This window comes from Amblyomma mixtum, chromosome 7 (assembly GCF_055824585.1).
Source record: "Amblyomma mixtum isolate Tamu chromosome 7, ASM5582458v1, whole genome shotgun sequence".
In the NCBI taxonomy this organism is placed as follows: domain Eukaryota; kingdom Metazoa; phylum Arthropoda; class Arachnida; order Ixodida; family Ixodidae; genus Amblyomma; species Amblyomma mixtum.
This window is the reverse complement of record NC_143018.1, coordinates 110,779,476-110,796,658: the sequence shown is the minus strand read 5'-3', so window position 1 is coordinate 110,796,658 and position 17,183 is coordinate 110,779,476. Positions and strand designations below refer to the sequence as shown.

General features: G+C 43.7%; 1 protein-coding gene across 1 annotated transcript in view; it reads right to left on the bottom strand.

Annotated features, from left to right (window-relative positions):
* Positions 1–10,347, bottom strand: part of LOC149337211 (uncharacterized) — a 61,708-nt gene extending 51,361 nt beyond the window's left edge. Inside the window, exon 1 of the mRNA XM_089554350.1 lies at positions 10,329–10,347. Within this exon, the coding sequence (XP_089410476.1) occupies positions 10,329–10,347 (19 nt within the window). The remainder of the gene's footprint in view (positions 1–10,328) is intronic.
* Between the last annotated feature and the right edge of the window lie 6,836 nt (positions 10,348–17,183).

Here is a 17,183-nt window from a genome sequence, read left to right as displayed (position 1 = left end):
CCTTCTTGCTCTCGTCTTGTCTCGTTAAATCTCGTGCGGTGCCCGGATGTTCGCGTTTCAGTGCCCGGATGTTGGCTCTCGGTCTCGGCGGGACGTCACCACATTGCCGACAACGGGAGCTAAAAGCATTTCATGCTTAAAAACTCCATTTCTGGTGACAGACAAGATAGAGTCGGCAGGTAGATAGTGGCTGCTTTCTGTATAGACAACATGCATGGCGGTTGTATCACCACGCCTTCAACAGCGCTAACGTCGGGTAACACGCCATTAGTAGGTGAACAACGAAAGCAGTTGATAATCGAAAATCTGACACGTGTGGCACCTTTTTCTTTATTATGCTTTTCCTTCTCAAATATTATTTCAGTGGGTAGTTGCTCTACGTAGAGTTGTCTGTATACTATGGTAACGAAGCTATGTTCACTAAATAAATTTTTATATTTTATTATCTACTTTTATCATGCTTTGCTATTTGGTTTTATAAATGCACGTCGAAGAAGATGTCCTAAATTTAATAGATGTTTTTCGAAGAGGTGGCAAAATAGAAATTACCATTCTCTAAAATTTGTGCACGTGTTGTGGCAGCGTGGGAAGCATTGGAAATGTCGGTTAAAATTTCAGACAAACTGGTTAATTCCTTCGGCATTAAGGATGCATTTGCAGGAACAAACGAAATTGAAAGGGAAAAGTTGCTGCACAGGCGCACAACTCTTTCTAAAAAGCACTTGTAAACTTCTTTCAAATCTTTGCTGTAGTCGCAACGCCCACCCTTATACTAGCGTTTTCGGTTAAACAAATAGAACACATCACCGGATGTAGTCGTTGTCGACAGCTTCAAGGGCCCTGGAAAGAGCAAGAGAAAGAGTGCAGCCTGGATTACAAGAAGGAATCTTGGTCTCGGAGAATGCAGCACTTCTTCGCTCACAATCAGTCACCAATTTAACTGACCCTTCGAGTTTGATCTGCTCTTTCATAAATAGGGTAGTCTCTTTGTAGCAATGCAACTTACGGGCTCTCAGGGGTGAGCATGTTAGAAGCGAGTAACACCGATGAAAGCTGCAAACACACGTACACCTACAACATTCTGCTAACTGAGCAGCGAAGACATCGGCTGTCCACGGAAGGCAATAGCCGTCACATCCAGTAGCCCTCACATCCAATTTTAGCATGTGGTTCGAAAGTACAACCCCAAAGCAGTGACCTATAAGCTGTCGTTTTAAGGAACAGTAAAAAAAAAAACACAAAGAAGAAGGCATTTTTTTCGGTCGGTGTTGTGCCTTCTTCATGTACACCACCGACCAGACGGGTTTCCGTCCAACCCTCAACTTCAGTAAAAAAACAGTAGCCGGTAATGTGTTCCACTGCTTACAAGCACAATACTTGATTTTATGTTTGCAAAAGCTGGGTCCTGGCTATACTGCCAAGTTTATCTATTTTGGGAGTGTTCAATACAATATTTTAAATATAGAAGCTACATAGCTAAAAGAAGAGTGACCTAGCAATATAGGGCAGTGGAAAAAGCGATGGTGTCGGCATTATTACATCACGAAGCCCGCTAGAAGCGCTGGTGTGATCCTCCCAAGGAATGAACGCCGACCGCTGGGTACGACGCTACGCCGTGCACAGTTCTTTGGAGCAGTAAACTACTGATAAGTTAATTTCTTAGAGATCAAGCTATAAACAGTACAATGCTTCAAAATGCATTGTCTTGGTGATTGCCTCTTCAGGATTCAACACAGAAAAAAAAGAACATGCACTTCTATTCTCCCACATGCGAGAAAGACTGCCCGGATTTTGAGCCGTAGTTCGAAGTGAATTTTCTTTCTTTTGCGCAATGGAAGTAGTACTACAAGGAAGTTAACTGCTGCTACTTTGGCGGCTACATGTTACACACGAAATTCCATGAGCTAGATTGCTAATGAAAAATTTGATACGAAGTGCACAATGTCAACTGCGGTCTGAATGTGACAGAATTGAATGTTTACAAGCTATAAATGGGTCGTCAACGAGCAAAACATGCAGAATGAAATAGAACTCATTCTGCGTGAAGTTCGATAAACAATCTCGTTGTTTTACCATTTGAATTGGCAACCACTATATGCGGACACTGAGCACGACTTCATCCAGTTATGTTTTTTGTAAAGATCGTTTCTTTGGCGCTTTCTGGCCATGTTGTTGTTTGTGGAACGGCAAAAAGGCATTTACCGGCAAAAAATATAGTCTAGAGAAATTATTTCAGCTCTGCATTCAAGCCTTCTACATTATGACCAAAAAGGATGGGTGGTCACCGTTTCCACGTCTATGGTGATACGCCGTACTCATTGCGGTCCGCGTCAAACACTAACAGCAATCTATTTGAGAAATCGGATGAAGATGGTTACAATAAAATTTGTAATTTGTTATTTTCCAGCTTATAATAACGCCGGTTGCGATAGCAGTGGTCTAATTTTGGTGCAAACGCTAAACGCTATGGATACAGGCGAACTTCTTTTCGTGACCATTGCTCTTTCAGGAGATATACAATTTTAATGTAAATAGGTCCCAGGTAAACTCTGTATGATTAATTTTTACCCATGCGGGAACGTTTCTATGCTTGCAAATCTTTAATTTCACGATAGATTTTCTCGGTTATTGCCGCATTACTATTATTAGCCTGCATCACCACCTAATTATTACACTGCATTATTACCGTGCTCATTTCTCTTTACTCCCAGGAAATTCGCATTTCTTCGAGAGCACCCAGTCCATCATGTAAATAAGCAGCTGGTGACAGATAGAACGAAGTTACTAGTCATGAAAAATCGATGAAATATGCTCGTTTTATGCCATCTATAAGCGTTAGGTACTGCATGTAGTGCAGCCTGTATTTATAGTGCATATCTGATGCAATCTTCATCATTGCATCGTTGGTCAAAGATGGGTCAGGTCATGTATTCATGCTGTGAGGCACGGACACCGAGGCACGGAAACAAGTAGTGGCACCGAGAAGGTTTTCCCAATAGCCATCGGAAACATACATGCAAGCTTGCTGTTGCCTTCTACTGTCGTTTTCTTGGCTTTGGACGACGCTAACTACTGCGCAACACCGTACACAAGAAAACCTAAGGCTGGTCCATCGGTAGGCCACGACACAGAGGAACTAGGCCTTCCAAAAAAAAAGTTCCAAAGTGTCGCGCCTCGATTTTGTATTCCTAGAATTCAACTTAATTCATATCGTCAGACAGAGATTACAACTGCCATGGAGGGAGGGGCTCTGAAGCACGGTGCTTTTCCGAGCGGCTGGTGTAAATCCAGGATTCCTGGACATCGATTCCTGGACATCGTGAGGCAACTGCGGATTATTGTATTATACCTCTATGAAAATAATGAAGGCGATGGTACAGGCTTGCGATGAGTAGCAAAACCTTTCATTTATAGTGTGCACCACTCGTATCGAATAGTTACGACTGCCATAGAAAATGAATGGCGGACGCTTTTGGCGGTAGAAAAACATCCAAAGCAGAAAATTAAAGCATGCCATGTGGAAATCTCGGGATATGTTTATTGTTAGAGTGCAATCTTATCACATATGAAAAAATTGGATCATAAAGAAACTGAACATAAACTCAGCTTTCGGCACCCATCACATCGTTAATTACATACTTGAAAACTGTGCCACGTCAATTGCTCTATTTGTGGCAATCCTATTCCAGAAATTACTTGACCTCGGCGTCTTATCCAATTAATCGCAAACAGCAAATGAGGTCTCGATTTACAAAAGCGATGACAAAACAAAAATAAATAACTACAGGCCAATGTGCGCACTATCTAAGAATACAGATTCTCCACTTGGAACTCTGGAACCAAAACATACTTTGCAGAGTTTGAGCGTGGCCAAAAACGTGCCGAACGGCTTGTATCATCAGATTACACCTTCACTCACTGAGAGCTCCTCTGACATGGAATAAACCTGGGATGGCCGCTTCTACAAGAGAGGCAGAAATAACGGGTCTCCCAAAAATGACTGATGGATTTTGAAAATCAATAAAAAAAAGACGGAATGAGATAGAATTGTATTGTTTGCGGCCTTACGCTTTGGAAATCAGGGAATTTTATCCCTTCAAAATTCAAATTTAGTTTACATTTCCACCAACGGGTGGCGGGTATTTTCTTTGGAAACTGCGACTCGTTTCAACAAAACTGTCTTCCAGGCGGTGGAACTCTAACACAATAAACTCCCGCTCTTCAACGAAATAAACCATTTTGGTACAGCGGAATATCAATCTCAATAGCGCATGTTATCAGTTTGACGGCGAACTACCGAATGAAGAGCTCAAATATGCTCTGTTTTAGCTATACCTGTATGGATGGATGGATGGATGGATGGATGGATGGATAGGAGCGCCCCCTTTGAAACGGGGTGGTGGCAATTGCCACCATGCTCAGCTTTTCTTTCTTTATTTTTGTTCAACTCCTGCAGCGCCATGTGTTGGTGGAATTGTAAACTAAATTTGAATTTTGAAGGGATAAAATTGCATGATTTCCTAAGCGTAAGGCCGCAAACGATACCATTCTATCTCATTCCGTCTTTTTTTATTGATTTTAAATATCCATCACTCATTTTTCGGGCACCCGGTAAGTGCTGTTAAAATTGTTCCACAATATCTAATGCGCTACGGGTTTAAGAAAAGAAACATATACCTGTATACTTGTGATTCTACCTTCAGGTCGAGCCGAGCGGACTACTTACGAAGTCAGAGATTACAAGTGTCCGGGAAATATAATTAAGGACTCCTCGTTTTCTAAAACCATCCTTGGCTGGAACGACTTAACAGACGAGATTGTCCATGAACCGACATCCTGTTTTGACAATGCTTTATCACAGCTTTTTTTTTTAACAATGTGTCCTGTAACCTTTTTTTTCTGTATGCTTCATTACCTGCTGAGACGTGTGTATTATTAATATACACATTTTCGTAAACATGTTGCAAGGTTAAACTCCATCACAAATGCACGCTCCAGGAGGATAAACTGCATTCCGATGTGACGTCTTTAACATTCATGTTGAAAAAGCAGATAAACGGGTCCAACAAAATTCTTCGTATGTCTGGCCTGAGAGGAAAAATCGCCGAAGTCCTCCGCACGCAAGGAGTATAACACCTCCTACCTTACTGCCTAATTCCTGGTACATTATGCTAAAAGCTAATTAAATAACGAAGCTATGAGCTCTAGTTGTTATCTTCCAAAAAGAACATTATAGCTTCTTAATGTCGCTGTCCTATGTATCGCAAGGCTGTGTGATCATTTGCGGTTGCATTGCATTTTAATTGCCAACTCAACGTTCCTGCCGACAAACACGTCATTTAAAAAGCTGTTCGACATAGCACAATTGATGCTGGGGAGAGAACACTCGTGCAACTGAAATTAGTATGTATTTAAAGACTGAAATGTGAGCATGCACACTTGGTGCGGCTGCGACTCTGATTCGAAGGTCGTTGCCGCCGGAAAATGCCTCAAAGCTGGTGGTTGGAGCTCCATATTTGAAGCAGATAATCCGCCTCTTTCTCGACTTTGCTTCTAGTTTCGACTTCAGTGATTAGAGAAGTTCTGATATGTTTAAATTATTGGATTCAACATTAAAGATTAATTGACGAGTTTATTAAATTAATAATAACCGAGGAAACATGAAAGTTCAGACGAGATACCTCAGATCAAATCGTATATGCCATAAAAAAAGCCCATTCTGTCTGTATTGAACACGCCATTTTGTTGCTTAGATTAAAAGGCAAGATTTCAACATAAATATCCACAATAAAGATTGCAGTTGTCATTGTAGGATGTATGTTTGAAAAGCAATGTGCTACCCTCCTAAAAATCTTTGAAAACCGTTGTGGGCGTTCTCTTTGCACACATTGATTTGGTATCTGTAGTTTGCTTTCGGACGACGAAGTAGAACCTCTTTGCATGAATGGAATAGCTGTGAGGGCTAAGTTCACAGTCAAATCGAAATATATAGGTTTGAATAGGACAAAATCCTAATTAATAGCAGCTCAGGAGCACCAATATATTGGCCGAGTACTCGAAAGTCTATTGGAAGAGGACAAGCTGTATGACTAGTTAGTATTGTCTTTTGGGTTTTGTCGTCTTGCTGCTACGCGGTGCTGAAAACGCTCATTGGAGCACTTTACACCTATCGCAGTGTTTATACACATAGCAGAGCATACTGAAAACGCAATAAAAATCCTCACTGGCTGTAGGCGCGGTATTCCGAATGAACAATTCTGGAAAAAAGAGAGAAATAAGCATTTTTCACTGCAACATCGATTCCTGAACTTGAAAACAAGGATTGCTTGTGAAGCTTGAAATCATTTTCTAGTAGCGGTGAAGGTCGGAAAAAAAGCTCATATTCATTGGACAGTGCAGTCTCTCTCCAGCAATTAAATCGATACGTCACTCCAGGTGGTGAAGCTGGATGAGAGTAATACCCAGAAAGCTGCCGCACATACACTTAAAACCTTGATATGTTTTCACAGAGAGCACAGAGCACCTTGTCCGTAGGGAGAGTAAAAAAGGGCCTTCAGCGTTGCCTCAGTGTCCAACTGCTACAAAATTGAGGGTTACATGTTCCGATGTGCCCGTCAATCACAAAGCTATAAAAACGCGGCAAATACTAAATTCATATTAGAGATCTTCTCGAACCGCACACCCTATATGCTACCCGCAATAACGTGTACTGCCGCACGACAACGATAATTTGGTTAAGGAAACATCTCGTGCTAAAAACTTTAGACATAAAGGGATAAAAACTTGAAACAGCAATTTTCCATTCTCCCGGAATACTCGGTTTCTCCAACATAAGCAGTGTTACACCTAACCGGAATCCAAGCTTTAACCTTGTCTTTTTAGCCATCTTGGCCTGGATCAGTAACCATCTTTAAACGGAGGCTAGTAAACCGTGGCAACTTGCTTTAAATTAATCCCAGTTTCGCCTGACGAGGCCATTCCACGGTATCCCATGGAGGGCTCTCACAGAAAGAGTAGAGCGCCGTCATGGGCCTTCTTTAAGCTCGCATTGTATCGTGACGCAATGTGAGGAATGCTCCCAAGATATACGCCGGATATTTTGGGGGCCGGGATATCAGAAAGGGGGGAGGTGCTCCGGTGCACCGGAAGCAGCCATCGAAGGGTAGTAGCTCAGGAGTGCAAACTGCTGGGCTAGTTGGTTTATATTGCATTGAAAGGGAACCAGCGAAAATAAACGCAAGACAAGAATAAAGAAGGCACACACCACAACGCTGGACTTACAACTAATTTATTGCAATGAAGAATTCCTCATCTTAAAAGAATTTCCTGCCTGCGCACACACCCCACAGACTTCGCGCACCACATGCTGACATGGCTACTATAACGATAAAAACTTGCACTCCTTTTAGGTGACAATCACAGACGGCCCACTGACGCATTTCTGCTTATTCTTTCTGATCATGAATGCCTCCAATAGCTCACGCTCACGTTTAGATTTCCCCCGCCCGATAATGCTGGTAGTGTGAAAACTAGGAGAAGATTTGCAGTCCTTTACATGCAAGGCTATCCTGCTGCCTATGCCAGTGCCCAAAGTCGTGCGATGTTGCCTCAGGCGCTCATTCAAGCATGCTCCAGTTTGTCCCATGTAGATTTTTCCCGGATGACAATGGGATTGAATACACCACGCCCACTGCGCATGTGGTGAACATAGTCTGGTGTTTCGTCTTGCCAACACCAGTTCTGCGCAGGTCTCCAGAGGTTTGGTGTGTGCCTTCTTTGTTCTTGTCTTGCGTCGATTTTCGCTGGTTCCCTTTCTATGCCATCAAAGGAGCATGTACTGTGCACGGAGCGCAGAGAAACAGTTTATCAGGATTCCCTACTACTCATTATTAGTCATGGACCATGGTTTTGACAGCGAACGAGTACTGACGAAGTTTTAAGGCGTTGATCGTCACGCACCCTGAAATCCGAGACACACCATTTCCACAGAAGTGTCTGCGCTTGTCACAATAGCGTTGTGAGCAACGGCCGCTTCTGAACTCGAAACTTACTAGACGCAATGCAAGGAATCAACCGTCATCTGCCGGTTTATTTTGATTTCCGGAGTTAGAAGGAATCAAATTAAGTTAAACAATTCACCGTAGGCATTTATATAGCATAGTTTCATAATACGTTCGTTAGCAGCGTTATTATGCTGAGAATATCTTCTACAGGCCGTAACCGCAACGGGCATGCTTGAACTAATATTTTGAATGCTCATTCTAGGGCGGTGGGCCAAAGGCGAGCCAGGAGTATTGCTTTCGGGGATTGCGGTCAGGCGTGGAATCCAAAACAGGTTATCCGAAAGTGCAGCTATCCACTGGACCGAAAAAATTACAGCTACACACAGAAGTGCCTTTTTTATCTTCAAACGGCTGCACAGATGTCACAGCCATTTTCAGCTGACCTATGGGGCACATATCTATCACGGACGGTTAGCGAATGATTTTTGTCGGAACGCTCTCGCGTTTTGTAGTTTGAGTTTGAGTAAGGGCAGAGATAGGAAAGTGTGTACTAGCGACGTGCTAACGGCCACGCCATCGCCGGCGACGCCACTAACGCGACCAGTTGATATTGTGGTAACATCAAAAAGGCAAGAAATGAGTGCTGTTGGGACTAAGTGAACTGCATCCCCATACATTGTGACAAAGGAAACGTAACAAGGACGAGCATAAAATTGACAATAAACAGGCTCCTCTCACCAAAATTGCACCGCGCTAGCACTTGACTTTCTCTGACAATTAGCTCTCTTGAAAACAGGTCCTAACGCAAGCTTAGGGTGGTTTCCGCTACGATGTATCCACAAGGTGCAACACACTTAGCCTTGCAGGACCTTGTTTCATTCCTTGGTCTTGCTGACCTTATACAATAGCCTACGTATTCCTATAACGCATAACAAACTTTATGGGGTCATAAGCTCCCACGAGAGGCAGCCAGCTTTGCTACTCTGTAGTGTCTGACGGCCAGGTGAAGATCAGGCGAAAATCGTTAAGGTTACCTGAATGAGGCTAAAAAGTGCGCATCAAGAACTGTTTTTTACTCTTACTGCATGCCGTACCGGATGTTTTTACAACGAAGACTGCACTTGAAGTTTGCTGTGTGCACGAAGTGGATGAAACGCCCCTTCTTCTAAGCGTTCCCTGCCGTAGAAGCCAAACGTCAAGCGCGCTGAGCTGTTCCGTCTATTGAAAAATACGACGACACCTTACGCCAGTGGGGATTTTATTCCAAAGTGTCCTAATATGAGCCGAAAGCTAAATCAGCAGGACATGACCGTGCAACAGTGACCTTGACCTTGAAGACTGTCGACTTTCTACATTTTCTTATATAAACTTTTGAAACTATTTTCTAAAATCAGTCTGCGATTTCTATGACCTCAAAGCGTAATTGCTTTGTCTTGACGCATTGCTCGCAAAGCGAAGAAATATACTTTTTGCGTGATTGCAATAACCAACGCGGGCGACAGCTTTACAAGATCTGTAACCGCTTCCCGGCAACTTCGCGCGCTATATAGGAAGTATTTCGTCATTCTTAAATAGAACTTAGACGAGAGCAATGTCTTTGGTACTAATCATCTCAGTTTAGGCGAGCACCATTTGGTCCTGGCTTGCGTGTGTTTTTAACAGGCACAAATTGGTTCCAAAAAAGCTTGTATCAGCAACCGCGAAAGCGCTCGCTATGCGCATTCGTCGCCCTGCCTGCGTCTCTTTCGTCAGCTATGTGTACTATTTCGGGTAAGTGCTCGAAAGTAAAGGTTTTTTTGCTTGTGTAGGACCACTTTTGTGTATTGTCTAGAGGGCGCTCCCTGGAGGGCCATCAGTGGAATGTTCTGGCAGGACCGAGTATCGTTCAGACACCCAGTAAATATCAGTGGCAAGGGGCAGGATTGCATACGCGGAGCTCCAAATTGGAAGTGTGCCGATGAGGGGTTGAAAGAATACATCGCCTTTAGCGAAGATCGCAATGCAGCACCCATATCCCCGCTGCAGTTTTAGCCACTAATTAGTGGTTTTGATTGTTTCTTCACAAAAAGGAGAAGAAACAGGTTTTGTAGCCTTGAGAAGAAAAGGAAACGAGAGGTTATTAGGGAATATGCACATTGTTCGTGTATCTTACTGATAGCAAAAGCTCTGAGGATGATGCACCGCTGATCAAAATTTAAAGAAAACGAGTTTTTTTGGAAGGAAGTGAGTAAAGTGGATTAAGTTATCTCGTCTGTTGAATTGTTCAATTTTATAATTCAATAACTCTCACAACCTAAAAGTGTCACAAGCAGCAGAGATACTCACCTCGAACAATGTAGAACATGGTGGTTAAAAAGATGAGAGCGACAACTACGCTGATGATTCCTAACACGGTCCATACTCGCACCGGGTCGTCGATACTATTGAAAAATGGGTCAAGATGTACAGCATTAGCCAGCTTTTATATCATGTTTATTGCACTGAATATAAATCTCGTTATGCACACTTTTCAAGGAACAACTATAAATTCATTTTTGCTTTTATTTAAGGATGCAGCTCTATACCATGACAGCTCTTCTGCTGGCTCAAGCTTCTTCCTCGCGGACAGAGAATCTGTAGTCTTGTCGATTCGCGAGAGCTGCTTACTAACATCGTTCTTAGAGATTCTGACGGCATCACTTGCGATTGCCGTGCGCTCATTGGTGCCAAAAATGGCCACAAAGTGATACCTGAAGTTTTAAAGCTGAATCCGGGCGGCCTAAGCTGAACGGAAGGCACGAGGAATGCTTACGAACAAAAACATTCATATTTTCCTAAAATTATTGTTCTAAAACTGAATAATTGCTAATTTCCAAGAAGTCTGTTTGATAACTGCAGAGAATCCTGATAGAACCCATCACCTTTTTTTTTCCATAGCTCGCTGCATTGTCCCTACTTCACCTGAACCCTTTTCGATAGCCTCGACGTTTCTACCCCATAGGTGAGTACCGGTAAGATACTAGTGTTGTATACATTTCTCTTCAGGGATATAAAACACATAACTTCACTTTTCGTTTGCTAACGGACGCTGGCAGCTGTTGCTCGCATGGCGCTTTGCTTTATGAATTCCTCATTTCTAGGTTTGCTCAAGGGTCAGTTCAGGCGCTGCAAGTGGGGAAGTTTTTCAGTGCTTTTATTATTCAAGATAGTGAGCAAGTGTCTTGAAACGCTTGATTGCCTTAACACAAAGTTCTACCATCAAATACTCGGCGCCCACATTCATGCCAACCGACCCGGGTCGTGCCACATTGAGGAGTGCTCCCTACCTCAGGCCATGTCGCTCGCACTACACTGCGAAACATTGTAGGTTTATTGCCCAACATCTGCCCGCCAAATGTTACGGTTACGAGAGGCACATCTACAACGTATGAGCTTCTTTGCAGACTTCACAGTAAAATATGTAGTCGAGTGTACTCCCGCAAAACAGAAGCGAGTTGATGCGGTCACCTCTACACTCCTCGTCCTCTCGGAAGAACACAGGCCAAGAATTGTATTGAGTGCTAAAGTACCAATTTTCTGTGCCATGCCTTAGCCAAGCCAAATGCTGCAAAGTCCTCTTTTGCTCTGAAGCGAAGTACAAAAGCACCGCTCCTCTGAGGATCAATAGGAAGGGTAGTACTTACTGGCGTACTTCGTAGTCTGTGAAAAAAAAATGACTGAACGTTTCTTTTGTGTATGTTCCTCATATTTGCGAGAATTCCCACTTTTCAGGACAGGGTCAGGAAACAATGTACAATCTTTTTCAAGCGTGCTCTTTTATAAATTTTTTTTGTAATAGCTAATCGTAGCACCAGCCTGAACTGATCAAAAGGACAACTCAGCTAAATATAGCCCAGAAAACTCGTCCCTGCCCTCGCCAGCCTCACTTGGAGAGCTTCCGTGTTAATAAAAAGGCGGGAAAAGGACACAGCAGTGTTTAGTATTTTCTCTCCTATAGGCGGGAAAAGGACAAAGCAGTGTTCAGTATTTACTCTCCGAAAAGCCGTTCAATAAAACAGACGGTTCGTAGCCTTCACATCACTTCGTCTTATGTCGCTAAAGAGCCACATACGAATGGGTCTATGACGGTGATTCCTGGAAAGGATAAACGTGTCGGCTGCGTTTTAGTCACATTCGTTCGCTATGATTTTTGAAGTGAAAGCTTCACTAAGCAAGCTGAAGCCATGGTCGCCATGCTTGTAGATTTTACCTTGATTTGACCGTCAGTTTGAGCAAAGGAAACGAAAGTGCATAAGTGGCCCCTGGGAGAGTGGGCACCTTAGTCGCTCTTTAAGATATATATATATATATATATATATATAGAAAACCGATGAAGAGCGGGAGCTTGGAAAGCAAAGGAAAGAGGCATAACTGACCCCCCGGGGGAGTAAATACCTTAGTCGTGCTTTAGGCTATGTGGCAAAAGTGATCGATGTGCGCTGTATGCGTTGGAATTGATAACATTGTGGCAGAAACGTGGCACTGAAGCCGTAGGCCGTCGGCGTTCATTGCCTGATTGGTGTTGGCGTTGCCAACGCTTTAGACTGATGATTTCAAGGAAAGGAAGTGCGCATAGCTGGCTCCCCATATAGGTCAGCGCACGCCTGAATCGCGACTTGGAGTACGTCGGGTGGTGAGAGAGAGATGTGGCCTGAATGCGTTAGCGCTGACAGCGTTGTGGCAAACACGTGGCACTGAAGGAATAGGACGCAAAGTTCACTGGGTGAGAAAACTTTCGCATTAACCATTAACTGCCACCTGGCAGGGTGGACGCGCTGCCTATCTAGAGTCGGGAACGCACTGAACATTGCAGACATCAAGCTCAGCCTAGTTGTCCGATACGCCATAGCTTTCGCTCTCTACGGGTTGAGCAGTATGTAAGCTGCACCTATATTTTTATTGCGTTCTATTGGGAGCCTATTCTCTCTTCGGTACAGTTCTGTGTTATTTTATACGCGGTCTCTGTTTTAGACAGGTACTCCGCAATCCAACCTATTATTAAGCCATCTTGTGTTGGGCAACGCCATTACATCGTATTGACACCATTTCTCGTGTCTTCCAAAACTTCCCAAACGTTTCAGTTTTCACCTTCGTTTCATTCTATTAATCATACCTCCATATAGTTTTGCACTACCAATGGATCATTTGCATTTGAGTTCTTCGTTGTGTATCTGTAACTTTCACAGCCTCTCGAATGTCATGGTTCCGGGCATTGTATTTCCATTTTGTTGTACGAACCTATCTTCTAAGCTTCATGGAATGAGTTTGCCACGACGCAAAACCATAAACGCTTAATGTACACAAAACGTACCTCTGAGAATTTTTGGCGCCGCAGCCCAAGTTCGCTGTTCCATTTTCTTAATAAACATATCCCCGGCGAAGGCCTACGGCCAAACATGCTGCAACTATCTCGAGTTACAATACTTGTGCACTGATGCGGCCCTAAGTAAATGTGTTCTAGTAAGCACCACATATTCAGCATGACAAGCGATGTCACAAAGGAATCATATTCAGAGGGCAAAACGTACGCATCCGTTTTTTTTCCTTTAGCGGCACCAGTTTAACAAAAAAAAGTAGCGAATGGGCCATGTATTTAATCACTGACCAAGAACACGTAACATCAACCAGTGCAGAAGAAAAGGAATCTTAGTATTGTTGCACCAACGCCTTGCGAATTTAGGGTTTCGCGGCGAAATACGGTCTTTTCCCTGCACTCAACTTGTTCTAAATACCATTATGTTCCAATCCAGATAACCTCAGGCAAAGATATAGGCGTGTCTGCCCCTGGTGCAGCGGAAAGACCCTGCTTAGGACATTTCTGGTTCAAGCTTATGCGCCCAAGTACGTAAGCCGGGAAGGCAAAATAGCTTGCTTTTCTGCACCACTGAAGTAAGGTAATCAGTCCCCTCAAATGAAGTACTAGAGAGTAGTGCGGCATAAAGCTAAAAGGAACACGTTACACATTTCAGATATAAGCAAGGCATCGTGACAGCTTGCACGATTAAGTTCTTCTGCCGTTCGTTATAACATACCCGGGCGGGCAAGATCTCCACTTTTCTTTTTCCTGGCATACTGTATTCGTGGAGAGGGATATAACCTACAATAAAATTCCTGGCGAGGAAACTCTCAGCGCTTAGAGTAGGTCCTAACCAGCGCTCAAAATTGCACCAGTGGGACCAGGGTGAAAAATTAAGACCATATTTGGCTGCTTCCTTTAGCACTGCAAAAATCACATCAATTGGGGCAGAGCGTCTCCTAAGATGCAAAATTATGCTTTTGTAAAAAAAACAAAACTGCGCGCAAAAACAGAAAGCCACGAAGAAGAACTGCGTTCCTAGAACCCGTGCTCATTTTTCAGCATAAATTCCTTATAGCTGAACTCTTCATGGCATATTGGTTTCCATAGCAGTGTCCACTCAGGCAGAGCGTTCTTCAATGAAATTAAACAGCATAAATTTTGGTGAATGTGTCGCGACAAGCCATCCATCCGCTGATGATACTCAGAAGTCGTCTCGTGGTGGTTGTGATTGGCTCTTTCCTCAGAGGTGCTTCTAGCAGCGCGCAGCTCAAACATGCCTGGTAAGCCTGTAAGACCAATTGACGGACGATTACCCTACTTGGTAATGATAAATTTGAGCGCAGATCTTCTCACGCCACGTGCAATCGGTGGCAGGAGGCGTTTTACGCTGCTAGCCACTCTATGGGATTTGCGTTCCCACGTTCCAGTTTTCCATTCCTTCACTCCCTGCCGTGGGAGGTAGAGCTCCAATCAGCTAGTACCTGCCACCAGGCAGCACCTTCCTCATAGCGTTTCCATCTGCTACTTGGAGAACCAGTTAAGCTGAAAAATCCGACTAAGACTGAAAACGCAGGGACGGGTGACTAAGAGCTGTGCTATATAAAACCAGCATAGGAGCACAGCACCCGGGCGCCTAACGTAGTCCCAGGAATGATAAGGTTCGCAGGGAAACTGAGCTTGAGGGTGACCCTACCACAGCCTTCAAGGACACTCAAGTACGCATGCACAAGCTTACTTCTGGCCTCGTTTTCGGAGCGGGAACCATCGGAAGAGCCAAGACGTTGCTCTGAAGTAGAGTGAGAAAGGGTTAGTCCGCACGTTTTCATTCCCACAAAACAATTTTCGCAGAAAACTGATTCAGTGAAAGTGTGCAATGAAAAACCTCATCTCTGCACAGAGGCTTGCGGAAACGCCAGAACAAAGCATGAACGTGAGTGGGAAAAATCTCACAAAGCTCGCTTCCATCAAAGTTCACTATTACGCATGAAGTTAGTTAAAAGTAACCGGAGCCCGTACACTATGCTTTAGACGGAAATAGTACTGGGGCATAGCACTCAATATGGATTTCAGCTTTAGCATTACAGGTGCTCCGAAAGCGCATGGAGGGACAGCAATTATCTGACAGAACAAAATTTTGTGGGGCACGTAAGCCGTGAACAATACTACGCTAACACCTCCCAGCTATTTAAACATTTATGCGTAACTAATGCACATCTACACTTTCGTCTCTCGAAAATAGTTCGATGTGACGACGCTGGAACTGTTCATCTTTTCTGACATCTCGAAGTAAAATTTATTAACTTGCGCCAACGGTGCATGCGCATGAAGAATAAATGGCGCAGCAGAAATTGTGTAGCATATACGCTGTTGCATTCATCACATTATGAAAATGTAAAGAACTTCCAATTAGCTATGCTGGCAAATGATTAACGAAGAAAATTAGCGAAACGTATCAGTCTGCTGGTTAAGAAATCGGTCTGTTAGTTCGATTCTTTTGATTATTTGTTTCGAAAACTCCAAATTTGCGAACTAAAATTTTCTCAGCGAGAAAGATTCAATATGCTTCCCATTCATGTATTAACATATGTGGGAAATTTTCACACGGAAACAAAGAGCGCACAAAAAGAAATCAGATCGTGAATTATGCTTCAAACAGGAGCGAATGAGGTCTCCTGCTGTCGACTTTTATCCACCGTTTCGTGTGACGACATCAAAATGGAAATTTCTCGTTTTGCGTACATCCCACCGATGGGAGGATTGATCGAGAAAAAGAGAAAATAACCTTAGCAATAACTCATGCCATGCAAAACTAGCGTTGCAACCCGTATCCGCGTGCTCTAAACTACGAAGAAAGGACGGCGTCTTGCTTTTTTGTACAGCAAAATCACTCGACTTTGTGCGGCGGTATGTAACCATTACGATTTCGCATGATGAACATCCTCACAGCACGCGGCACCGAAGGCATGCAAACCGAACTGGATGCTTTTAAACAGTGGCACTGCACTACAATTTCCAGTGGAAACGCGGGCACCTATAACTGAGCCTAACAAGGCAAGAAAAGCAAGAATAAATTTTTATCTCTTTCATCTCCGTAAAGCGGAGAAAGAATACCACGCACCTAAACCTCTCCATTCAACGATTCATGTTCTGCCACAGCTTTGGGAAGCAGCAGTGCGCACAGCGTCAACTCCCGGGACGGTCTTTTCAACGAGAGGCCTGGGTATTTTGGCTGTGTGGGAAGTCGCGATGAGGCCCCGTTTGTAAACCACTAATCTAGCGGGGTGTAAAACATGGTACCTAAAATAAATTTGGGTACCGCTCCAGTGTGCGGGAGAAGCCCCACAGCCATGAGGTAGGCATTTCTTCCCCTGCAGTCACAGCATCAAAGTGAATTTGTAGGAATGAGTAGTGTTCAAAGGCTTGATTTGTGCAAGTAACGATAGACGGGTTACCAGTCTTGGCTAAGGTCGACTTCAGAGCGTAAGATTGGGCTCTTCCGTCCAGTTTGCACGTAATACCTTCGCGCTTACAGCATTCAGGAGCAGTATTAACGGGGGCAAGAAGTCAGCGCCTTTGCTTGGAGGAAACTTTTTAGGCGGATGCGCTCTGGAAGCAGCAAACCACACAGACACACGCTTTATATTGTACATTCTGACAGTACTATTCTCTAGGGGCTACCACCGTTTCAGGCGATTGGTGTGGCTATTGAGCTGCTTGGCACCTAAACTGAGTTTAGGTACCGTGTTGTATGCATGGCTTTAAGTATTACATTCCAAGAGATTTCTCATCCCTTATGAGTGCACGGATTCTGAGAATCACGTGGAGCTTTTCAAATTCGCGGGGGAAAATCTTTACTGCGGTGC